The 26,058-nt window shown below is 38.4% G+C and overlaps 1 protein-coding gene across 8 annotated transcripts; it reads right to left on the bottom strand.

Annotated features, from left to right (window-relative positions):
* Positions 1-1,666: 1,666 nt before the first annotated feature.
* On the bottom strand, positions 1,667-23,171 carry uso1 (USO1 vesicle transport factor). 8 transcript variants are annotated; one of them, XM_067496891.1, is made up of 28 exons: positions 22,913-23,171; positions 19,265-19,351; positions 18,274-18,333; positions 18,020-18,084; positions 17,769-17,845; positions 17,523-17,534; positions 17,168-17,224; positions 16,024-16,124; positions 15,825-15,927; positions 15,555-15,610; positions 15,243-15,363; positions 14,903-15,081; positions 14,674-14,814; positions 14,471-14,559; positions 14,231-14,385; positions 12,125-12,330; positions 11,936-11,956; positions 8,646-8,756; positions 8,079-8,197; positions 7,782-7,963; positions 7,553-7,674; positions 7,289-7,427; positions 5,795-5,961; positions 5,258-5,323; positions 4,584-4,682; positions 4,390-4,494; positions 3,986-4,201; positions 1,667-2,618 (listed from the first exon to the last, which is right to left on the bottom strand). In XM_067496891.1, exons 1-28 carry the CDS (start codon positions 22,976-22,978, stop codon positions 2,541-2,543), a joined length of 3,000 nt encoding a protein of 999 aa, XP_067352992.1. In that variant the 5' UTR covers positions 22,979-23,171; the 3' UTR covers positions 1,667-2,540. The 8 variants fall into 8 exon arrangements, with proteins under 8 accessions (XP_067352992.1, XP_067352994.1, XP_067352996.1 ...); XM_067496893.1 differs by lacking the exon at positions 11,936-11,956; XM_067496895.1 differs by lacking the exon at positions 17,168-17,224.
* Positions 23,172-26,058: the final 2,887 nt, after the last annotated feature.

The raw sequence follows: 26,058 nt of genomic DNA, 5'->3' as shown, positions 1-26,058 counted from the left end.
ATCAACAGAAGATCACAGATCAGTTTTGCCTCAGGGTCCTGGTGTGAGTGAAAGTGGTAAAATATGAGTGTAGGGATGGGAAGTGCACGAGACCTGTCATTGTATTTGCATATATTCCATACAGTTGTGTCACACACACAAAATGTTATTTTCAACATTCGTTACATGCTGCTGTTGTTTTGCATAACAGTTTGTGTCACACTTGTTTCATATCTTTTGAGAAAGCTTGTTGCCCCCCTGTGTTGAAAATTAGACATTACAAGATCATTCATGGCAGCAGAGACAAACCTGAGAAACATCAAAGCTAAAATTAACTATGGCTAATACTTAAAAAAATCAATCACTCTACTTTAAGTATATTTAGAATATAAAGAAATCATAACAATTACTTATAAGCTAGTTGGTGCTGATGTGTTTGATACATGTAAAATAAATGTCTCATTTGTGTGCCCAACAGTTTATATAAGACTCACAACTGTGAAACTATTCACAGTTGTTAATGAATTAAAGTAATTTCTTTGTGTATCAGACACAAAGACAAACATTAGCTACACTTTATGTGTCTTTAGAAATCTTTAGAAATCCTCTGTCTCATGTTTATTATTCCTGGCCAGTTTTAGACTTTGGCCTCAGATAAAAAAACTGTAATGACTTTATCTGTTCAGGAAAGGCACATGTTTTCCATACAGAGCATAAAAGCAACAGGATTCACTCTTGACTGGACCTCAGACTGTTGCCCGAAGGAGAGGAAGTCCAGGGTCTGGGCAGGGCCTGATGGAAACATGGCACACGAAATGTTATTCTACACAAGAGTCTTGAAACAGCTTCCAGCTCTTTTAGGAGTGGTTTAGCAAAACCAACGGGTGTCATCACTCTCCTCAGCCCCCCAGAGCATCAGTGTTGAAATATTTGTACTGCTTAGACAATTTACTTGGCTTCTAAATTTTGCCTGGAGTGTAAAAACAACATGTGTCTACATAGTGTTGTGCATTCGTTTATCAGATTCCACAGAACGTGGACAGAAGAGGAGCTTTCTATGATAAACACGACCATAATCGGTGCCATATACACTGCCAAGAAACCTTTTGAAAACATCTTGTATGTTTACCTTGAAATGTAAAAAAACAAACAAACAAGACAAAACACGTTTTAATCATCTGCATTTTTCTGGAAATTCAAGTGAGGATGCTCCTAAATTGAACATGTAGGTCTGTCCCAGGTGGTAAAAATTCTTAAAATAAGTTAATGTCCAGTAGTTTGTATTTGGGCTTTTCCTTCATAGGGAAAGGGACCAGTCGTTTTCAGTGTAAATTAAACTGAAAATGACCCAACACATTTTTTTTTTTTAAACTTGTCAGTCTATACTGTTAGGTTTTATGAAAGGAAGAATATTCTTTAAAAGATATAGCCTAAAAAATAAAAAAACTCTTTAAAAAAGGTTCAGTCTATAGTCTCCACAGTTATGCTGCAACTAGATCCAATCAGGACATAAGATGCAATGGAAATGCCTAAGTGCACATCTGCCCAAGAAGACAAGTACTTACAAGTGTCCTCATTGAAAAACAGATGTTTACAGATTGTCCACATTTTCAAAATGTAGAGAATTTTATTACAGATTTATTGAAAAATGCATATTCACAATTACTATATAACACACAAACGCATATTGTGGATTTAGTAAAATTTAATTTATCTACAGTTACTCCTCCATACAGGCATACAGACTGATAGATTCTTTATTCATTTCAATGTGGCTCATAAACGGATAAGTTACACGATATCATACAGAAGCTGGATGCCAGTACTGGACAAAAAGTTGCAAAAATATCTTTTTTGTCTTTACATGTATTCTGTCAGTGTTCTGCAGCATAGTTTAGATCAGCTAGGTTGTTCTCAAAGATAAAAATCTGCAATACTAGAGAACACTGTGACACTGACCTTAGACTGATTCAGGGAGCAAGGAGCAGCACAGTGACATGTCGCAGATTATGTTAATGAATTTTACGTCCGGTGAGAGTAGCAATGCAGGCTCACCAGCGTGTTCGGGGATAAAATGAGAATAACATCAAACCTGCTTATAATACCATTTTGCTACATTTTAAATCCTCGTCTCGAAATGTTCTACATGACTTAAAATTAACCTAGTGTTTACCCTTTGTGTGTTTGATTACAAACTATACGAGAATACATTACAATAAACACAAAACTGGTAAAATCCATCACAAACTGATGGTAAACGTTCCATGGGTGAATGTCCTGACAATGGGTTAGGGTTATCTTATCAGTCACTGAAAACTCAATCCTTGGAAGAAAAGAACCTGCTTGAGAACACACAAAAATGCACAAATTCCTAAAATGTACATTAAATGTGACAAACGGGGTGGGTGGGGAGGAAGAGAAATTAAGAAAGCATGGCAGCTGAAAGGAGAAACTATGTCCTATTTCAGTCCTATTCTTCAGTTTCTCTGTGGTCTGTTCTTGCTTGCTTGTCGGCAGATTCCCATCTCTTTTTTTCTTCTCTCAGTGTTTTTCCTCTAGTCCTAGTCTTCATCATCATCCTCATCCTCATCCTCGTCATCTGTTGGGTCCCTGGCATCAAGGTCGTCTTCATCTTCCACCTGTAGGGAAAGTGTCACAGTCTAACTAAAGCAAACAGACAAAATACGGCTGAGTGACCAATACACAAAGCGAGTCTTTGTAGTTGTTCCTCTATTGTACTTTTTTATGCAATTTAGTATCTCAGTTCTTTGATATTTTTGTCATAAACTGTAGAATTCTGATTATATTTACCCCAGCTTCAGCTCTTCTGAGCAGTTCTTGTCTCTCTGTCTTCAGCTTGTTGATTTCTGCTGACTGACTTTTTGTTTTGTTTTGTTTACAAAATACAACAATTTGAACCTGTCTTCACTGACACCTACTGTGGTGAGGTCAGGAATAAATATGTTCACCATAAAAAAAAAAAAAAACACAAAAAAAACTTAATGTAGTTGTTTGGATTTTGTATGTTTAGTTTAAGACACTAAAGCAAGTTTGGAAAGGAAATTGAAATTTAAACTGATAAACTGATATAAACCGATATAATGGTGAATGTGCAAGATGATTTTCAATGAGGTGAGTTCTAAGTCAGATGATTGTGTGATATCTTAACTAGTTTGGAAGCCACACATGAGTCTTGGAACCCCCAAGTCTATCTTCACTAGTCACTGATTTTTCAAAGAATTCGAAGACTAAGTCAATCTTCTGAAATGGACATGTTGCAGTTGAATCTATGGTTACGTTTAGACAGAGGATTTTCCATTTTAATTGTTTGGTGATTTGGGCCCCACCCACTAGCTCTCCCTTTGTGTGCTCTGCTCACTTACTGTGTTTGAGTACTCTTGTAGTGTTACCTTTCATTGTTCCATGCGCAACAATTAATGGCAGCACTTGCCTGATCACACTGGCATTAAGTTGCTATCTTTAGCACTAGCTTCTGCTCATTTGTAACATTAACTGGGGCTTGTCTGGGATTTGAACCCAGCATCTCTTACAGCTAAAGTGAGAATCCCTCAGATTCTTGCACATCCACAAGTCAACAAAGCTGTACAATTTTGTCTCTTCATCATTAAGACCAAGACTGGATGATTTTCAGATATTAGCAGTTAAGATGCACAAACAATTATGCACTAGGTTGCACTCGATGCACTTTACATAGCTTGTGTTGTTTTGTAGCACCATGGATCTGGAGGAACGTTATCTCCTTTCTACTGTGTACTATGTACCACTGTGTATAGTAGAAATGGCAATAAAAGCCACTTGACTTATAATATAACATAATTGGTTAAACAATTAGTATGTGTACCGTATCCTCAACTATAAGAAAATCCTCACAAATTAATAGCGGTTTGAATAGCTGAAGCTTCACTCAACTACCGTCATTAAGAACGGCACACTGCTAAGACAAAAAAATGCTGTGCCAGTTAAAATGAAAGTAAAGTTCATCTACCGTCTCTCCAAGGCTTTTGAGTCTTTGCTTGAGGCTGAGGATCTTCTGGTCTTGGTCTGCCAGCAGCATCAACAGGTCATCCTGCTCCTTCTTGGATTCTTGTACCTCTGTTTGCAGCTGTGCCTTCTCTGTCTGCAGGATGGCCACGGTGCTGGTTACTGAAGCCAGCTGCTGTTCCAGGTCTGCCTGGCTCTGTGACAACCTCTTATTTTCCTCCTGAACCAATGATGAAAAAGGACAGGACAGATGAGAATGAGAGTACAGGAAAGGCTATATACCAGGTGGCTGTTGTAAATTGTGAGAAAAGAGGAAGAAAACCAAATATTTTAAAGAAGAATGACTTAAATGTAGTATGAATTTAAGAACCAAATCAGTGCGTAGTTATTTCACAGATTTCTACAAACCTTAAATTTCTGTGTCTCGGTTGTTTGTGCACTGAGTCTGCTTTCTAGTTCTACCATCTTGTTGGTGTCTAATGAGCTGTCACTGCAAGGGACAGCATCTGGGGACTGAGAGAAACCAGACAGAGGCTGATTAATATAGCTTCTCAGTACTTTGATATTTTTGTCACAAACTGTAGAATTCTGATTATATTTACCCCAGCTTCAGCTCTTCTGAGCAGTTCTTGTCTCTCTGTGTTCAGCTGGTTTATTTCTGTTGACTGTGATTGAACCTGACTCCTCAGAGCCTCCAACTCCTGCAACAAACAACTAATTTAGCCCAAAAACACAACACATATAACCATTAATTCAAAATAAATAATGCTTGAAAATGGAAACTTTAAAAATAAGGTTGTCAATATCCAACATGTTTAAGAGTAAATTGTATGATATTGCATGATATTATCTTCTTTTTTCTGTGCCATAAATAAATCAAATACAAATATAAAAATGTAAATTACAAATGAAGGATAAAACACTTGTCTCTACGAGAGAATGAGAGTGTATCAGTGTCATGCTGTCAGTTAAGCAGGACATGCACATGTTCTTCTGTTCCTGCTACAGAAACTGGTTGCTTTTATATGACATAAAGACTAAGGATTCATTTGTAATAAAAAAGATAATTACTAGACCAATCAAGACTCCCCTTAAAAGCCAACAATACAAAATAAAAAGAGATTCAAATACAGGGTCAAGAGAGACCTCAAATTAGAGGAAGAAAATGTATGTTAGATAAAAATAAAAGAGCAGAAGTGCTTAGACAATTTGGATTTCTCCACACTCAGGATAATCGATCTTGGTGAGCAATGACAGGAATGACGATGAATCCTACCTTGAGTAGTTCTGTGCTTTCTGATCCTCCTGCTGAACCATCTGCTGTCTGCTCAGCCTCTGACCTCTATGGATAAACAATGAATTGAAGTCACATAGATGTTTACCCAATTATGAAAGGAGTTCATTTTCACTTCCTGACAACTTCTGTATTGTCTGCAGTGGGGTTGCAGATAAGTTTAGGATACAATGTCTGACTGGTGTGTATGTATTGTACAGTATATGGTTCTCATTGTGCCAGCTTAAACCCAACATAATTTAGGTAATTATGTGAAAAGTGAGGACTTTAAAAGCAGCCTGATATCAGTAATTCATATTGAGGTGTTTGAACAATGCTCCCCAGAGTTTCCCTGAGCTGCGTCTGGAAGTCTGTTTTGCTTGTAGTTTTTCTGCCTCCACTTGAAGCTCACACAAGCAAATTAACACAAACACACAAAGCGTTCACCAAAATTATTTCAAATCAGCCTCAGCTATGGCGCCCCTACGCACACAAACACAGACACACACAATCATATTGTATATGCACAGACTTACTAACCAGGGTGTTGATGAGTGCATCTTTGTTATCAAGTTGTTTCTGAAGGACTGCGTGTTGCATGCGGAGCTCCTCCAACTGTTCCCTGAGCTGTGTCAGCTCTTCTGTCTGCAGCCCGTTCACCTGTGAGCCATCTGTCTGACTGTTGGACTGACTCTGGTTTTCTTTACCTGAAGTTACAACCACACACATATAGCTATTCAATTATAATTTCAAGATCCAAAGCGGAAATGGAATTTGAATGTTGTGCAATAGTATTAATGTTGATAAATTCACTTTGCGAACCCATATGAGCAGTTATGTTTGAGTTCTCAAAAAAAGAGAGGAAAAAAAACATCTATTAAGTGTCAGAAAGTGCATATACATGTGGATAGTACAAACTGTGAAGACGGAATACACCACATTTTATGTGCTGACAAATAAAAATATTCTTATATAAGCTGCAACAATTAGTAAACAAGTGATGTTTAACCTCATGTAGCATGAGTTTTTCTGTTTAATGACCAATGGATTTGCGAGGATTTCTCCTTTTCAATTAGAAATACTGAAAAACTGATGGGCAACTGCTGTTGTGTGCAGTCAGAACTTAGACAAAGAGATACAACAAGTGTATAAAAAAAGTCTGTCTCTGTTTTGCCTTGCTTAGGAATACTGCTAAGACCACTGCGCCTGTGTCCTGTGAGATTTAGTTTGGCTGAGAAATTTCCAGGTTTTATTTTCTTATCTTAGTCCAAGTATGCAGTTATGATAACATTTCACACACTGCTGTTCTTGCACTCTCAGCAATATCTGCAGAGAAACAAGGAAATTGCATCAGCTACTACAAGTCCAGTTCAACAACACTTCATTATTAAATCTGTTCATTTTAGGTGCAAGTCTGAGCTCCTGTATTTATTTTGTGTGCACACAGGAAACCCAGGCAAGGACAGGGAGAACACGCAAACTACACACAGAAACAGTGTGAATGTGAGTGTGAATGGTTCTCTTGTGTCTCTAGCCTGGCTCAAACATTATGGTGAGGCAGCATCGAAAGCTCACTAACATGTTGCATCTTCTTTGTTTAACATGTTTGTGGGGAAGCTACATGATGTAACAATTTCTTGCCTGGGGGAACAAAGGTTTAATTATATTTCTTACACTATGATAATATCAAACCTAGCAGCCACGAGGAGACAACCGGACTAAAATCCCCTTAGTGTTTGCCAAGAAATCGTCCCAACATGCAACCCTACTCTGCTGTTTTCCTACTTCCCAACACTTTAAACAATTTCTTTACGATCATAGAATTTCACGTATGTGGTTGCCTTAAGCACTCTTACATAAAACTGTATCCATGAGTTGTCACTGCATATCACTATCACAAATAATCACATCACTGCAGGACTGTCAGGGTAACTGTGCCTCTTAGAAAATATACAGCTTCTTCAGTTCCTATTCTGTCCAGGGGGACATGTGGTAGCAGTTGGTATCAGCCAACTGGCTGTGAGATGAACATACCTAATTTTAGCTTGAGGATGTTGTACTGGTCTTTGTGCTGCTGGATCTGGGACAGCTGCTGTGTGAGTGTGGCCTGCAACTGTTCATTCTGAGATGACATGGTTGCCACCTTCTCTTTCAGCTCCTGGATCTGAGCATCCTGAGGATTACACAAGTAAAATCAATCAATAAACATAGAAATACCAGAAAACAATAAGTCTAACACTGAATACACACAATATAAAAAACAAACCTGTGGACTGCGTATTCTATCAGTCTGTTTACCTGTTCCCTGATCAGCTCTTTGTACTGAGTTACAATGTTGTCGTGTTGTTCTAATGTCTTCTTCACCTCCTCTTCCTTCTTTTCCTCCTCACTCGACTTGTGAACAGCTTTGGTGATCACACCTGTGGATGTTAGAAAGACTTTGGTCACTAATAAACCCCAATTAAAACCACATATTTTCTTAATTAAAATCAAGAAAGGGATGTTGGTAATTATTTTTTCCACTCACCCTCCAGTTCTTTAACAAGCTTAGTGAACTCATGGTCGAATAGCATCTGCTCCGGAGATGAGAAGACGGGCTGTGGCTTCTGCGCCGCTCGCGAGTATAGCTCGTGTTTAGCAATGAAGCCGAGCTTCTCTACAAAGTTTTCCTTTCCAATTCGCTTCTCAATAAGCTGCTTCAGTTTCTCTCTGAGCAGGACAAAGAGGACAGGGAAGATCTTTAACAGGCCACAGCTTTTTAACAAACTCTGTGTTGATTTAGAAATCAGTGTAGTGATTTTCAAAGGGTGGGAAAGGGACTTACTTAGTGTTGTTCTCCAGTGAGTTGTCATTATAATAAATGCATATGCCAAGAAGCAGAGCACACAGGCCCTGAACCAGCCTTTCATCCTCTCCCAGGTTCTCTGAGATCTGGGCTGTCAGCTACAGGAGGCACCAAGTCAAAGATTCAACGCAAGAAACGAGGAAGAGGGTGACAATTTTATGATTTCATGTCTTGCCTTCTAACGTCTTCCTCAGCCTGCAGCGGGTGTCACACTGCATTTTGTGACCTGTACCATTAAAACAGCTTCACATTCACTTAAGAAGTACAAAATGCATTCAAAATATCAGTATATTAATAAATAAGCATTGAATAGGCAAAACTAGTCAGTGTTGAAATGCCTACAGCCCTTCAACTCAATGACACATTTATTGTTGATTTAGTTTCAACTTTAGATGGTTCATTAGGGTCTATCTAAATGAGGTTTAGAAAAAAGCAAAAGTAAATTTAGAATAAAAGTTTATTTTATAGTTTGTAAATGAAACTGTGATTAGGTTATTGTTACCATGATAAAACTGACAAACAGACATGCACGCTGAATAAGGATACAAAGGGAACATTTTCCTGATTGTGTAGAAAGTGTGTGACTGCAATTGGACAGTTGCTGATCCACGTACACAGCAGCATGAGGAGGCCCACCCTCGTCTGCACTTTACTGCCCTGTAGAGAACAAAATCAACTGAAATGTCAATATCTTGCATCAATGGAAAAGAATAATTGTATCAGAGAGTTCGGGAGATATTACAACATTGTGAGTGGTAGGTCTGGTAGGTTACATCCTGTATATCATACAGTAGGACATGATCATGATCCATATCAGAATGACAACCACATTACTATTTATTAGACTTCAATCAATAGAGACACTACATGAAAAACTATGGTTATTGTTTGTTAAATAATAAAGTCTAACAAAATTACAAAAGTTATTTTGTTGGGACATATGACAAATTTTTTTACAGCTGAAAATAAATTAACTGAAACACTGCATTCAGATTAAAGTAATGAGCTAACAGAGTAAATTAATGCAGACTAATCTGAAGCACTTCAATCACAATTAGTAGTTAATAGGGTTATCACAAAAACTAGGAAAAAGTCAAAATTAATAGATTCAGTATAATCAGACAGAGTTAGGTTCACCAGAGCATGCAGCTGTCAAAAGAAATCAATGCTTTCAGAGTCTACAAACCTCCAGCCATTGCGTATAGCGAAGTTAAAAAATATCAATTATTTAGCAGTTTGCAATTTTCATTTTGCAAGTAAACTGTTGACTTAAAAATCATAGCATTCTGAAATTCCAACTGAAATTTCACTCAATTTCCTAATTTCTCCACATGCAAAGCAAAAGTCACTAAATGTGCTTTTCAATAATGGGAAATGAGCTGCAGTAGTGAAAATGCCATATAAAAGTGATCATGCACTTCCATGAAAACAAAAGAGGTTTAAGATCTGTGATAGACTTCAAAATTAATTTCACCTGCTCTTTACAAAAGTAGGCTTCCAGTATACAAATTTATAAATCACTTGTGTCAGTATTGAATAATTACTCTTAATCAACATTAGAAAAAAAAGGATGATTTTCATGGAGTTGAATTTTAAGATGATAAAAAACAAATAAGAAGCTGCATATGTGACTCCACACTGCAGGTGCCATAAGGCTGGTGCATTAACACTTAATGCATGACATGCTTTAAGAGCAGACCTATAAAAAAAAATAAATAAAAAAGGGATGCAAGAATACACACGTATGGAGATCTGAGCGTTATGGCTAGAAACTTACGAGCATTCCAGACTACAAAAACATATGAAATCACCTTTTCAGATTTTGTCTCCAAATATGACGTAATGCAAAAATGAAGGAAAAAAAACGAAAGAAGGGAAATGACCAAGTATTAAATTAACAAATATTGCTTATTTTGTGGTTTAACCCTTCAAACTATGTCCTTCTTGTCAAACTAAAAAACAACATTATAATGGTTCTATATTCACACTAACACTTTATAGTATCATATATATTGATACTGTCAAGGAAGGGGGATGGGGCCACACGGTAGTGTCACTCTGAACCCCTGCGTGGGAAAACAGTTTCTGTTGCTTGCATATGGGCACAGGTGAGGATTGAAATAAGCATTGACCATTATAACTCTCACTAACAAACAAAACGTTGATGTGCTTTGTAGGTGCTGATATATATCCCAATCCTTCAATATTTATAACACACAATCATTAAGAAGTACCCTTGTGTCATAAAAACCCATATGCTCACAGTACCTGTAGATTGTGATCTAGAACATGAACAAACATCTTTAAACAAGCCAAAGCCAGAGGCATTTTTTGTGACAAACTAAAGTCATTCTTGTTGTCCATGCACATCTCAAAGTTTTGATTTTACAACACAGTATCAGGTATCATTCAGTTGTCTCCTAGGCTAACCAAGCAAGACAGATTTCCAAATTAAACATGACAACATACTTCCTTTGTTTATAGTGTCATGTCAGGCACATTCTTCAAACAGGTTTAACAGTTTAATAACAAAGCACCACTTGCAAAATAATCACCCCACTTCATGCTTGTGATGGCAAAACTTCAGACTCAGATCAGAAGGCCTGATACCTGAAGCTGATGTTTAATGCAAAAGCACAGACAACGGTCAGTGTCTCCATCCACACTATATATGCAGTCACAAAACTTGATTCCACTCACCCACCCAAAGCCTCTCATCGTTGGCCATTTTTGATTGTGAGATTCAACCCACTGTCCTTGGTTTGAGTGCTTTATATAGCAGTGACCTTTATATGATGCACTGTCTGACCAACTTTAAACACAAAATCAAAGTGTTTATAGTTGCTTCCATCAGCTAAGTGACAAGCCAGCCATGAGAGAGGGGAGTATGTGATATAGATAGAAAATGGATGTTCATTTTCAGAATGTCTTCTGGAAGACATTTATATTGTATATAACAAAAAAGAAGTACAATGTCTGGCTTCTTCCACTCGTTACCAAAAATGGCCAATCATGGCGTGAATTGGGCTTAAATATCAGATCATTGGTTTCAGGGTTTCTGAAACCATCTTATATTTTAACAAGCAGTCTGAGCTTCTTCCCTACCAGAAAGTGATACTCCACACTCAAAGAGCCAATTTTCACCATCAATGGTACATTTGTCAAGATGTATACATGGAAGGTGCACAGAAGCTGATGTATTTTAGCAGATTGCCATAAACTCTCATTGCAAATCTACAATGGGAGAAACACAAAAGTATTGGCAACTTCAAGGGCTTCATGAATAGAAACGGGGAAGTCTGTTTATTTATAGCTAAATAATTTCAACTTAACAATAAAATCGATTTTACAATCATTTGAACCCAGAAGCAGGTACATGTAATAAGAACATGTGACAGAAAAAAGCCCAAAAGCTGCTGCAGCACAAATTTCTTCAACAGATGAATAAAATAGCACAGCAAATGGATCAAGTGCGCAGCTCAAGGCAAGCGTTAGGATGGTATTAGAGATTAAAGACCAAAAAACAAAAAACAAATACAAGTGTTGTGTTCCTTTTCTTTAAGCACTCAGGTGTGTATTTCCCCACAATTTATTGGTGGACAACTACTGTAGAGCTTCCAAGTGTGTGGGGAGAGAGCACCTGTGTGTCACCATAATGAGGAAGTTCTGGGTCATAGTTATGAGTTAGGTACGAAGAAGGGGTAGTAGAGTTAAAGGGAAGCAAGATCCCCCTACTCGTGGGCCACAGAGACCCCTACTACAGATGCCAAGCCAAAATAACCAGTATGCCGCCCAAACACTCAAAACACAGACACATTTGCAAACACTTTACTCACCCGCCGGATGATCTTATCTCCCTGCAAAACCACAATAATGCAAGACTGTTCTGTTCACTGTTGTTTACACTGACTATCAACTTTTGCCCATTTGTCAAATAAAATCGTTTTACACACATATACACTACACACAGACAAAAGCTTATTAGCATCTCCGTCACTGCTGCAGCCTAATTTTTATTGCCTTACCTGAGAGAGGATGTTGGTGCACTGCTGTAGTAGAGAGACGGGGGGGTTGCCCATGCTTGTAGCAAGTTGAACCCTCAGCAGCTGCTCTTTCTGAGTGAGGTTGTCCTGGAGGGCATGAGCCAAGGCCACAGAGGCACACCAGTTGGACAGAGAGTCTGCTGAGAACAGGCCTCCGCACAGCAGCTGGCCCGCTGAGATGGAGTTGGCTGTATATATAGTTAAAAAAAAACAACAACAAAAAAATAATAAAAGAAATTAAAAGAAAAAAAAAACACACACACAACACCTGAACAAACTTGGAAATGTAAGCTGAACAGTGATGGTTTGGTCCCTTAATTTGTGGTTATAAATACTGCAAACATATTGTTCAGTATTACATACCAACAGCGATCCTTATAGAATCCTTTGTTTTTAGTCAAGTTGCAGCTGAATGTTTTTTTCTACAATGACCTTTTATAAAAAGGATTTTTCATTGTTTAGTAATGTCTGTTTCATCTACCCTGCAAGTGTCAAGATGAGTACATTCCTCTTGTGAATGTGTTAAATATCTGGCCTTGTGTTAACAAGTGTATGTACTGCACTAAACGAAGAGCTCCAATTTCCAAGGAATCAGACATTATTCTCTTCTCATCAGAAGTGGATGTCTCACTTTTCTAATGTGTCCCGACTTTACATTTTTTTTAAAAAACTAGCATGATCAGGCCGTCAGTCATGGACTTGTGCAGACCGGTGGTCAGTTGTGTTTCGGAAGCGCTCAGAGCCTTAATCTGCTTTATGCAATACTACTACTCTCCTTTCGGCTTATCCTGTGAGTTCAGGGTCGCCACAGCAGATCATTGTCCGCATGTTGATTTGGCACAGTTTTTACGCCGGATGCCCTTCCTGACGCAACCATCCCCAATTTCTACCGGGCTTGGACCGCATCGCTGGGGAGGGGGAATGAGCTGTTAGGGGTTCAGTGTCTTGCCCAGGGACACTTCGACATATAGCCAGGGCCGGGGATCGAACCACTCACCCTGTAGTCCGTAAGCAACTGCCTTTACCAACTGAGCTATAGCCGCCCATAATCTGCTTTATGCAATACAACGAACCCAAATAAAAATCTAAATTGGATCAGCTTTATGTCGGCCAATAACAATAATTTATAAAATGCCAGGATCAGATCTGATAATGATACTTGGTATTGAATCAGGACATCTCTACTATTCAGTACATGTTTGAGGGGCTTTTTAGAGCAAATTTTAACAAATTCCCTTAAACCACTGCTCTATTGCAATCACAAGAAAAGGATGGGGGGGGAAGGACACATGTGGGGACAAAGTAACTGTGACCATTGACACCTAAAATATAATCAGTTCATTTTGAATATTTGTGCCCAATTTGCAGATATTCATCCTTAGGCCCAAGTGAAGTTTTCTGCCAAATTTGAAGAAGTACCCACAAGGCGCTCCTGACATTTACATTTACATTTAGTCATTTAGCAGACGCTTTTATCCAAAGCGACTTACAAGTGAGGTACAAGGCAAGCAAAAAATCTAAGTAAAGTATCTCTTGAGATACTGAATTCACAAGAGTTGGACGACAGATGGACGGACAACCCAAAAACAAAACAAACCAAAACAGACACTGAAGGCTAGACTTGCTTTGTAAATCTTATAACCCGGTATCATTGCTCGACTTAGACTTAGACTCTTCACATCTTTTAAAGAAAAAAAAAAACAAAACAGACTGTTGTAAGCCATTTCAAGACAAAACAGTAATTTTTGTACAGACAATCGTAGGCCTCATTGTAGCTTCTACTTTTGTGTTGAATGTTAATTCCATCATTTACTTTATATTTTTGTCGGCTCTACACTATGGCGATTAGTCTGTCAGTGATCCATATCGTACAATGAAAGCATGACTGAGGAAAATGGCAAAGTAGGAGTATTAAGTGTCATAAATCACTGAACGTTTGAAATGACATAAAATTATATTGAGCATAAGTGAAAGGTTCGGTGCAATTGTTACAATTATTAATTCTAGGATGTTGCATGTAATTTATTTTTAGCACAGCCAAGTAACTCCTGATGTCACTCACAAAAGACTAAACTTGGTGCAACTGACCATCAATTGTGGAGGGCAGCAGTGTTGCCACTATCTCCCCCTGGCCTTTTTGGTTTTTGTAGAGGAAACACTGGAAACAGTAGAGGACTGCACAGCGAAGAACAAATGGTTGTCTCTCATTCACCATGGACATGAGTAGGACCACAATAGCTGGTCTATAGAGACAGAAGGATGAGAGTTTAGAGAATATCACAGTTAAAAGGAAGACAACACTCCTAACTCAAATTGTTGGTTCCTTACCTTGGTGGGGTTGAAGGTGCATTGACCGAAGCAAAGTAGTCCTGGTTGACCTGTGAGCCTCTGATAACCTCTGATACTGTATTGATGGTCTGAAAGAAAGAAGCCAGATGAAAAGAGAAAAGAATAAACCAAATTTATCTTAGGGTAGCCAAGCCCGAAGAAGCAACTGTTTTCTGTGTTGGTTTCGTTATTACTGTATTTACCTCAGTAAGAATGTCAGCTGGCACGCCAGTGGCCATGAGGATGGTGCACAGCTGCTGCAGCAGACCACACTGAAACATGGACTTCTGACAACTGGCTGTAGCTCCAGGAGAGTTAACTGGAGACACCATGACCCGTACCAGCTGGAATGCAGAAGAAAACATTGATCAGCATTTATAAGTGCTAATTCATAGGTTAGAGAAACATTTTAATGACTGTGTTCTATGTTACCTGCAGCATGAGATGGAGGTTGGTGACCTTTTGTGCAGACCAGCCAGAGTTATCATCACCAACCTCAAACCATGGCTTCATTCTCTGGATGTAGGATCCCTCCTTAAAGAAATTCTGGTTTGAACTGTTGTTCTTTAGCAGGTTGAGCAGCAGCAGCAAACAGTCCTCTACCACAATACCTGCATAGAGGTTAAAAAAAGTTAGTCAGGTCAGGATATACACAATAATGTAAAGAACAATTTTAATGAAATTTGTTTTAAAACACACAACTGCGTTTTAATATTAGGTACAGTTCTGCATTGAAATCAGAAACAAACTACACAGAATTTAAGTCCTGTACCTCCATCACTGCTGCCCTCTTCTGTGATGATATCTAGGAGACGCTCAAATGCATTCTCAAATGCCACAATTTTCTGAATGGCAGCATTGCTTTTAGTCAGCTGTTGAAGCAACAACAAGCCCTGGTGGACAGTGGAAAAAAAAGGCTGTTACGTGTCTCCTGAAAATTTGGTTGTAGCATTGTGTTTATATTTTCCTGTCATGTCCTTTATTATAAAGGCCTATATTTTATCATTTGTGTTTAGCGATTTTCTTGTGTGATTTAGGGAGAATTAATACTTAGCAGAAAAGAAAAGAAGAGAAAGTTACTCACATCATTGCGAATTACTTCTCTAGAGTCTGCCAACAGATCCATCAATCTGGAAACACCTGGAAAATTACAGGTTATTTAATGATGCTCAAACAAAAAAAGGGACATTTTGCTATTAAGAACATAACATCAAACAACTTGTCTTCACACTGTAAACTTTTCAAGAGTTTATAAGCTCTAGAAAAAAAAGCTGAAATAAAACAAATAGCGCACATCCAGAATCAAATTGTGTAGCTACAGAAGTTTTGTCTCACATGGAGAAAAGAAACTTACCCATGGGGCTAACCAGAATGATTCCCTGGATCTGTGGACCTTGATTCTTCAAGAGAGCAGTCAACAGTTTTACCCCAGGCCAACGCACATGGAAGTCAAACTCCTGAAATCACAACAATGCATGAATACATTAGTCAGCTGTTTAGCCGAAATACATGAACACAAATCGCTTGCTACTGAAGCAGAATCAGTACAGTACTTCCAACAGAGTGAGGAGCAAGGTCACATGCTCAGGGTCCTGGATGAACTTCTCTGTGAAGAGCGCACCCAGGTCATCGGCCTGCTTCTGGGCACTCTCATCTGCCAAAGGGAGATTTAAAGCAGAAATTAGAATTTCTGTAAGCAATTCTACATAAGGAGTGAGTAGCGCAGTGAGGGAAGCAGCTGGTTTGTTCGTAACAATCAGCCTGAGTAATACCAAAATAATTACTGACAAACTATGTAGATCTTGCGAAATCACTGCCGACAGTCCTGTTCAATTATGATACTACAATGAATCCATCATATAACTGTGTAAATGCTCAGGGTGACTGACGCTTGTGAATACACCTTCTGAGGAAAATAAGAACGGTGAAACACAGATGAGGGGACAGCTGGATGATCAGGGTGTGCTTAATAGAGTTACTGTGATTAGGTAATTATACAAGATTTTCATATGTATAAAAATTGATTGTGAGATACGCTGGAAGCTTCAATTTAGTTATTTTATTGCCACAATATGCACCTTGACCAAATCCTAGCAAGAGGATCAAAGTCAAACTACTTGCTTCACCTAGCACCTCCCTTTCCATGCTTTGCTGTGCTTTTCTACCATCTGTTATCCTTCAACACAATCTGTAAAGTCCTGCAGGTATTAGTTATCAAATTACAATAAATAAAAAGGGGAAAACTTACAAATCTAGATAAATTCTCAGATTAGTTAGGAGGGTGAGCCTTCTTCAAAAACTTAAAGAAACTAATATTGCTGCACTGTTGCAAAGCTGTTCTGAAAGACTGACTTCATGAGAGGCATCAACATGTTTGGAATATAGTCTACTAAAAAAATATTTGAACAAACATCAGTTGGGTGGGCTGCCGCATAAAAAACACATTAGAAAAATCATTAAAATTGTATAATAATTTTACTTAAACAGTGCAATAATAATCAGGTATTAAAATGCAAGAAAAACAAAGAGAAAGGACAGACAGAGGCTGAGGTATGTGATGGAATTAGTGAAGCATCTGTGTTACTGCCCAAACACCGTCCAGTCACTTTTACCGGTGCCAGGTGATTTTAGTAAAGTTAGTTATGTAGTTGTACAGTACTAAAGCTACAGCACATATGGCTTGGTTTAAGTACTGACCAGGCACGGACACATTCTTATGCTTCCCTGACAGAGGGGGGAGAGGGGTTACTGCGTCTGCATGGGCAGGGGGAAAAGAAAGTTTAAAGCTTGCAATAGCTATAAGTCATTCTACCAGAAGTGAAGAATCAGCTGACTGACGCTCATGAAGACATGCCACAACAATAACCAAATTACAGCCTTGTAACAATCAGGTTTTTACAACCAGGCCACTGCAGGATGTGTTCGAAATAAATAATAAATAAAAGACTATTATTGTGCTCCTTTTGCACATCCCAAAAATGGAGAACCTAGAATTTCTAAGTGTTGTTGCTGATTAGGCAGAGTGTTATCATGCACAGTCAAAAAGTTTTACCTTCCGATTCATCTGTAGGGTTAAAACATGGAAGAGAAAAGAGAGATGAGAATCTTCATATGAAGCAGTCATTATCAGTTTACAGACGAGGGGAATGCAAATGTACGTCCAACTGAAGTAAACTGAACTCATTTACACATGCAAACATAACAATGGCTCAGTCAGTCAGGTCTTTTAAAGTAGCAAACTAATTAGAAAGAATTATCTTTAAGGCACATGTCTAACAATGATGGGAGGGATCGATACCTTGCTCTTCTTCCTCGTCATTGCAGATGAGGTTGTACAGTGTGTCCAAAGAATAGCCAAGAATTTCAGAGTCTGACCTGTTTAATTTGCAGCGAGATTCAGAACATCAACAACACATACAGTAGGTTTTACCGTTTACCGATCAAAGGTCAAGCAAAACTGTTCTATTACACATGACAGACAGACTTTCAGATATATAAAAAGCTCTTTTATGGGTAAACATTACAGACATCAGGCCAAAATTCAAATACCTGTCTGTTTGCAGTATGTTAATCAAGTGATCCATCGCCTGTGTGCCAACTTCCATGCGATATTTCTACGAAATATTAAAAGGCAGGTTTGTTCATTTGCAAGCTTTCCAAAACCAGGCAATGCAAGTATAATTTGAATTTTGCTAGTATAAAATAAACTACCACTAACTACTCAATTTAAAATTTATAAAACAGGAAAATAAATCACAGCGTAGCTCCAGCACGGTGAAAAAAACGTTCCTATCATTATTTACGTGTTTTCTTTTCTGTTTCTTCTGTTTAGTTTTGACTCGAGGAGAGCTATCCCAGATGACCTAAGAGGTTGGGACAGTTCATAATTTAGCTATGTATCAGAAATGTATTTTGACCTAAAACTGTTAACCTAACAGTGTTTTATTAAACTAATAAACTTTTAAAATAAATGAATTCCCATCAATGTAGCCAAATAAAAATGCCAATGACGAGCTCTGCATTGTATGTCTTTTAAAATACAGCAAGTCTATCTATCTTTATCTGTGTTTCTATCCAACATGCAACCCTGTGCCTTCTTAACCCCCTTATTAAAGCTTGATCAACTCCTTACTCATGGTTGATGGACCCACCAATAACAAAACTGTCTGTGAATCGAAATGGATTGATTCATTTCGATTTGTTCATTTTAATTAGCAAAGTTTGACAAATAAGAAGTTTATCTATTACCCTTGATAATGGCTGTTGACAGTTTATAAATGACTATGTGAGGGGAAAACATAAACAAACCCATTTGGGATAAGAGTAATTACATTGTATTGCTATTTTCTATCTTGTTAAAAGCTACTACCCCTGCTACCCCTGCAAATAAATTAATGCACTAAATATATACTGCATAAAAAAAAAAACACAAAGTACAATCAATCATTTCTCAGTTTATCAGGTACACACACACAAGATGAAATGGAGTCTAACTTTAAAAAAGGATTGACGTTTTTGTTAAAAATGTTTCCAACAATGACTTTTGAATAAACATTAGAAACATGCAAGTACTAATGCACTACAATTGAGAAGCACCAACATCCAAACTATATCCTGCAGAATGGTCGTATAGTCATTTCAATACCTTTCTGAAACTATTTCAACATAACTATACATTGAAACCTTCCTGAAGTGGATTTTTTTTTCCTCTCTAAATTGTTGTATTAGGCTGCAATGGTCATATATAGAGTTAATAACTGAATCTGTTTACAATAATTTAAAGTTATAGTATACCTTAGAGAGGGACTTAAGAGCGCGGACAGCATCTCTGCGGTCTTCCAAAAGTGTTGAGGAAGCCACCCGGTCACACAACTTCTGGATCTGTTGATGGAGGAATCATTATTTATTTTGCTTGCACTTAAAGGGAGGGCATCATCATGGATTTCAAAATTTTATTTTATTTGGGTCTAGAACTAGTGTGTAGATGTAGGACAAGGTATGCATTTATTAGGGACCTGGTTGCTCAATGGGTAGAGCATCGGGTTGGGATACAGCAGGCTCGAAATCCCACCCCACCAGGTGTGGCCCTACCCAGCCACCAAGGTCCACCTCGGTGCCAGTCCTGTACCCAGATAAAAACGGGAGGCTTGCGGCAGGAAGGGCATCTGGCGTAAACACTCATGCCAAATCAATGTGCTGAACACTGTGGGCTGTGGTGACCCCCGAAAGTACAAGCTGAAAGCCATTGTAAGGTATGCATTTATTAGCACGTTCTTAGAACTGTTGCTGTCAACTAAATGCTTGGATGATTTTACAACCCAATTAAAAAAAAGTTGGGACAATGTGTAAAACATAAATAAAAACTGAATGCAAATCTCATCAACCCATATTTTATTAATTATAGGGCATAAACAACATATCAGATGTTGAAATTGAGACATTTCATCATTTTATGGAAAATATTAGCTTATTTTGAATTTGATGGCAGAAACAAATTTCAAAACAGTTAGAACAGAGTCATTTTTACCATTGTGTTCACTTTTCCCCCCCACTTTTCTTTGAGAAGTGAGAAGACTACTTGATAAAGTTTTAGGAGAGAAATGTCCCATTCTTGTCTGATGCAGAATTCTAGCTGCTCAATGGTCCTTTGCTGTCAGATTTTCTGTTTTATGATGTGCCAAATGTTTTCTATTGGTGAACGGTTTGGACTGGAGGCAGGCCAGATTGGCACAAGGACTGTTCTGTGAAGCCATGATATTGTGATGGATGCAGTATGTGGTTTAGCATTGCCTTGCTGAAATATGCAAGGCTTTTCCTGAAAAAGACTGGATGGGAGCATATGTTGGTCTAAAACCTCTATGTAGTTTTTAGCACGTATTGTGTCTTTCCAGATGTGTAAGCTGCCCACATCATAGGTAGTAAGGCAACAAGGCAACACCATACCATCAGAGATGCAGGCTTTTTTGCTCTCCGCTAATAATAAGCTGGATCTCCTTTTTAGTCCACAGGACATGACACCCGTGGTTTCCAAAAAGAATTGAAATTTTGATTTATCTGACCACTGCACAGTTTTCCATTTTGGCTCAGATCATTTTAAATAAGCTTCAGACCAGAGAACACTGCAGCAGTTTGGCTCGTATATGGCTTCTTTATTGCATGATACAGCTTTAACTTACATTTGTGGATTGCACAGTGAACTGTGTTCACAGATAATGATTTCTGGAAGTGTTCCTAAGCCCATGCAGTGATGTCCAGTAGAGAATCATGCCTGTTTTTACCGCAGTGCCGCCTGACAGCCCGAAGATCACCTGCATCCAGTTTTGACCTTCGGCCTTGTCCCTTGTGTCACCCTGTTTGGTGAACATCTGGCCATTTTTACATTTGAGAGGCTCTGCCTGTCTGAAATGCTGCTTTATGCCCAGTTATGTTACTGACCTGCAGTCAATTAAGGAAGGAATTACTTTTCAAGCCTTTTGCTTAACGTGGCGGTTGTAGCTCAGTTGGTAAAGGCAGTCGTCCACGAACCACAGGGAGAGTGGTTCGATCCCCGGCCCTGATCAAATATGTCCCTGTCCAAGCCCGGTAGAAATTAGGGAGGGTTGCGTCAGAAAGGACGTAAAAACTGTTCCAACATGCAGACAATGATCTGCTGTGGTGACCCTTAACTCACGGGATAAGCCGAAAGTACAAAAATGCCATCAAATTCAAAATTAGCTAGTATTTTTCATAAAATGGTAAAGTATCTCCGTTTCAACCTCTGATATGCCGTTTAACTTCTATATTGAATAATATACGCCATCAAATTGATGAGATTTGCAAATCATTGCATTCTGTTTCTATTTCCATTTTACACATTGCAGAGGCAGGCTTACTCGTGTCTGGTCCAAAAATTATCCAATCATTGAATGATTTACTGCATTCCCCTTTCCACAACTGAGCTCATAAAGTATTTCCACAGAAAACCTTAAGATGCTAATCAATAAAGTCCACAAATACGTTCCACAAAATAATCCCACAGAGCATGGAAAGAAACCATGTGGCTCCACGGCTACAAACTAAATTTTCCACTACTACCTTGTAGTACCAAAAGCTGTACTTTGTTCCTCCGAAAGCTGTAAACAAAACATTCTCCATTACAATTGACGAGGCAAACTCCAAAGGCAAATGCTTCAAAGGCAGGTATGTAATGTCATTGATAACATCATCGGTACACTTATACATACACTTCTCAACCCAACCCCCCAAGAAACAGCGACCACAGAAAAAAACTAAAGCCAAACACACACACAGAAAACTCCTATCATACTCATACATACATCGTCCAACATTTTTTTTGAATTGGGGTTGTACTTAACTCACATTTTTGGTACTCGTTTAAAAAGGACAAAACCTATATACATTCTTATATAAAAAGGGCAAAAAAAAAAACTGCAATTCCAATAATCTTTAATTAATTGATGGTTTCAAATACAATGTTTATTTCTGTAACTCGAACAATGAAGTTCCTGAGGCAGGTGGATTTAGTGTTACGTTAAAAGCATAGTAGACCATGAAAAGTCCCTGATGTTTCCTGATGTATACTGCATTTTGCAGAAGGGACAAACTGCTTCCCGCAACAAGGAAGGAATGTCTGCAGAAACACAATAATGTGATTATCCTGCAATGTCAATAAGACAAACAAAAAAGCCCTGTATTTAGTACTCTCATGTTTCTTTGAATTGAGATATAGAATATGTCAAATCAGATAATACTCTGTGAGGATCTGCTGTTCAATCTTAAAATCGGTAACAACTAAATATCTGCGAATGTTAGGCAGTTGTTAACCATCTCAAGCAACCTTAAGGGATCTTTTGACTCTCAAAATGGTGATGAGAAATTAATTCATATTACAATCCCTGACTTTTATACACTAAGAATTAAAAAACGAACGACTAGATAATATATACTGAAAACAGGTTTTGTGGTAATGATTACCATTAGCGGTAGCCTGCAAGATAGTCCGCACAATAACAAAATAAAAGCCATAAGATATCTCTCTGTATGTCAGCATGTTTTGTTTTTAGGTTTAAAAAGTTGTTGGAAACATAGATACTAATATAAAATGTTAATTAACTGACAGCTGATATTCCCCATTGTGTCACCAATTTTCCATTTATTATAGCTACACGTCAGGTAACTCCCAGACAGCCCCAATGCAACTGACTGACAGACCTGCTAACCTTGGCTAATTAGCTTTCTGAGTTAGCTACTTGTTATCTTTCCATGACACAGGGCCCGACAATTTAACTTATCATTCTGGATGTCGTTTTAGGAAGAACACAAATCAATCTTCAGTATAAAAACACACGTTTCTTTGGGAAGGTGTGTGTGTGTGTGTGTGTGTGGTATTAGTTTGTCAGGAATATCTAAGCTAGGTGCAGCTAGCCGGGGCTGGTTTCCTACCGTCTCCGCTCCGGACGGCTGAGGCCCGGCCGCCTGCCCACCCATCACACCTCGGAAGAAGTTCATCTTTACAGGCGTCCTCTCGGTGACGAATTTAAAGTGTCTCTCCTTCCAGAAAACCCTCAAACTCTCCTCTTTGTGTTCGTAGTAATAAATGTGTAAGAAGAATAAAATAAGGTACACAATGATTACTTTTTTTTACACTGTGTACACTAGCTGACCGACACCGGAACAGTAATGTGAGCGCACTGGGCATGCGCGCAAACGTGGCGATACGTGGCTGATCAGGAGTCAGTGCAGGCAGTTATTTAAAGGGCAAGAAATTTCATTATTATTATCACCGTGCGCGTGAAAGATGGTAGAATAACACACACACTTAGTCGTTAATTGGTGAAAGATAATACAAAAGCAACGATGGGAGTGTCAGACTTAAGTTAATTTATGATAGTCCAAATAAAACTGAGCCACTAAAAATGGGATCCATGTTTAAAAAATGGTTGTAATTTTTATATGGGTATATCATATTGAAAAATTGCGTTTGCTTAAATAATTTTATGAACTACTGCAACACTATTGCCACTATAGGTGCCACTTGTTTAAAACACCTTTATTCATTTGGTTGAAATTTGCTCATGTTGTACAAATTTTTTTTTCAACATGTGTCTTAATACATTACCAGAGGACAACTTGTCCATACTTGTGGACAGATAATCTAAGAATGGAATGCAGGTTGTGTTGTCGTCTGCTGGGTCCAATGTACAGTACAAGATTATCTCTTTAATGGGGTAAAGAATTAAATGGAATTTCTGTTCCAAGACCCACTAGTGATCATTTCTGGCATGATGCTGAACAATTTGAAACACTAATACTGCATATTAATATAAAATCTTAATTTGCAAACAACACTTATAAATACATCTTAAAATTATAATCTTTCCATTAAAACTGTGGTGGTGGGGGAGTAGCAAGTGTAACAAATTTAAAATTACACCTCAAAAGAATACTTTTAATGTTCAATGTCTGAGCTAACAGACAAAGAAAGATTCCCTCTTAGAGTTTTGTTGAAGTACCTTTAGTACCAATCACAGTCTCAAGTCTTTGTGCCTTTTACTGAGGAGTGGTTTCTATCTGGCCATTCTACCATACAGGCCTGATTGGGGTAGTGCTCCAGAGATGGTTGTTCTTGTGGAAGGGTCTCCTCTTTCCACAGAGAACCACTGGAGCTCTTTCAGAGTGACCACCAGGTTGTTGCTCACCTCCCTGACTAACACTCCTCTCTCTCTATCGCTCAGTTTGGTCGGCTGGCCCACTCTAGGACGAGTCATGGTGGGACTGAACTTCTTCCATTTAGGGAAGCCACTGTGGGACCTTCAATGCTGCAGAAGCAGGTCTACAGACTATTCCTTGGACTTCATGGTTTGGTTTGTGCTCAAACATGCACTGTTAACTATGGGACCATATACACGTATGCTTTTCCAAATCCCTAACTGTAGGAGGATCAGTGGAGAAAGGATCCACAAGAGGTCAATGTTGAGTGTCATGTTAAATATATATGTACATGTGATTTTTTTGTTTTTGTTTTTTATTTTTATTAATTTGCAAAGATTTCAAACGAACTTCTTTAACATTGTCATTTTATGGAATTGTTTGTAGAATTTTGAGGAAAATAATGAAGTTGATTCATTTTGGAATAAGGCTGTAACATAACAAAATGCAGATACACTATATTGCCAAAAGTATTGGCTCACCCATTCAAATAAATTAATTTAGGTGCACAACGCAAGGTCCATAAAGACATGGATGAGTGAGTTTGGTGTGGAAGAACTTGACTGGCCCGCACAGAGTCCTGACCTCAACCCGATAGAACACCTTTGGGATGAATTAGAGCAAAGACTGCGAGCACTGTGTATTATGTATTTCATAAACACACTCCTAAACCTCGTGGAAAGCCTTTCCAGAAGAGTTGAAGCTGTTATAGCTGCAAAGGTTGGGCCAACGTCAAATTAAACCTTATGAATTAAGAATGGGATGTCACTAAAGTTCATATGGGTCTAAAGGCAGGTGAGCGAATACTTTTGGCAATATAGTGTACTTTCTGGATACACTGGATGTTGTAGTGACAGGGGTCGGATTCACAAAAAATTAATGGTAGCCATGATCAAGAGCTGTCAGAACACACAGTGCATCAGTTTGCTGCATAGCTGCAGACCAATCAAAATGCCCATGCTGACCTGTCCACCACAAAAAAAACGCAAAGGGGATTCCATGTTCTGTTTCAGTACAACAAATAGGAAATGATGGACAACTTATGATGGTAATTCTCATCTCAACAGTTTGAGATGTCCAGTGTTAAATTTTTGCTCTGTGCAAAATACCGTTATTGTATAGTTGTGGAAGAATGAAGAACACACCGTTAAGACTGTTCATGTCACTTATGAAACTTAAATGTAATGTAAAGTATACTACCTATTTGTTATTCCCTAATATGTTCTCCCACCTAACTCAGTCATTGTAGGATTTTACATGTACTGTATGAACAAGGTGCCAGGTTTATACAAGAAGGGTGTCAGGATCAACACTCACCTTTTAGTGCATCTACTTTTCTCCCAGGTATTCAATGGTTCTTTGATCTTCAAGTTTAAAAACACCAACAACCTGAAACATTTGTGTGGCATCAGTCCAGCAGAGCCCTCTGTAAACATTTGCGTAATGAATTTTCAATTGATGTTTCTGCACTGTACACCTAATTAAAGATTTTTAAAGACTGTTTAAATGACACACAACTTAATATCTTCAGTTATAACAAAGAACGACAGAAAACCACTAGAGACAGGGACTACAATTATTTATCAGTTATATCAGATTTCTATATGTATGACTAAACAAAATTAGAATCAGTTAATGTGACAGGGGAACTATGTACAGAAAAAGCGGGGCCTGGTGGCTCAATGGGTAAAGCATCAGGCTGGGTTGAATGTGGGATTGAATCCCACCCCAGAGCTACCTTGGTGCCAGTCTGAAGCCTGGATAAAATGAGAGGGTCGCGGCAGAAGGGGCATCCGGAGTAAAAATGCATGCCAAGTCTACGTACAGAATACGTTCCGCTGTGGCGACCATCCAAGGGACAAGCCAAAAGCCTTTGATAT

This window comes from Channa argus, chromosome 3 (assembly GCF_033026475.1).
Source record: "Channa argus isolate prfri chromosome 3, Channa argus male v1.0, whole genome shotgun sequence".
NCBI classification, from domain to species: domain Eukaryota; kingdom Metazoa; phylum Chordata; class Actinopteri; order Anabantiformes; family Channidae; genus Channa; species Channa argus.
The sequence above is the reverse complement of the archived record's forward strand: the minus strand, read 5'-3'. Positions and strand labels throughout refer to the sequence as shown.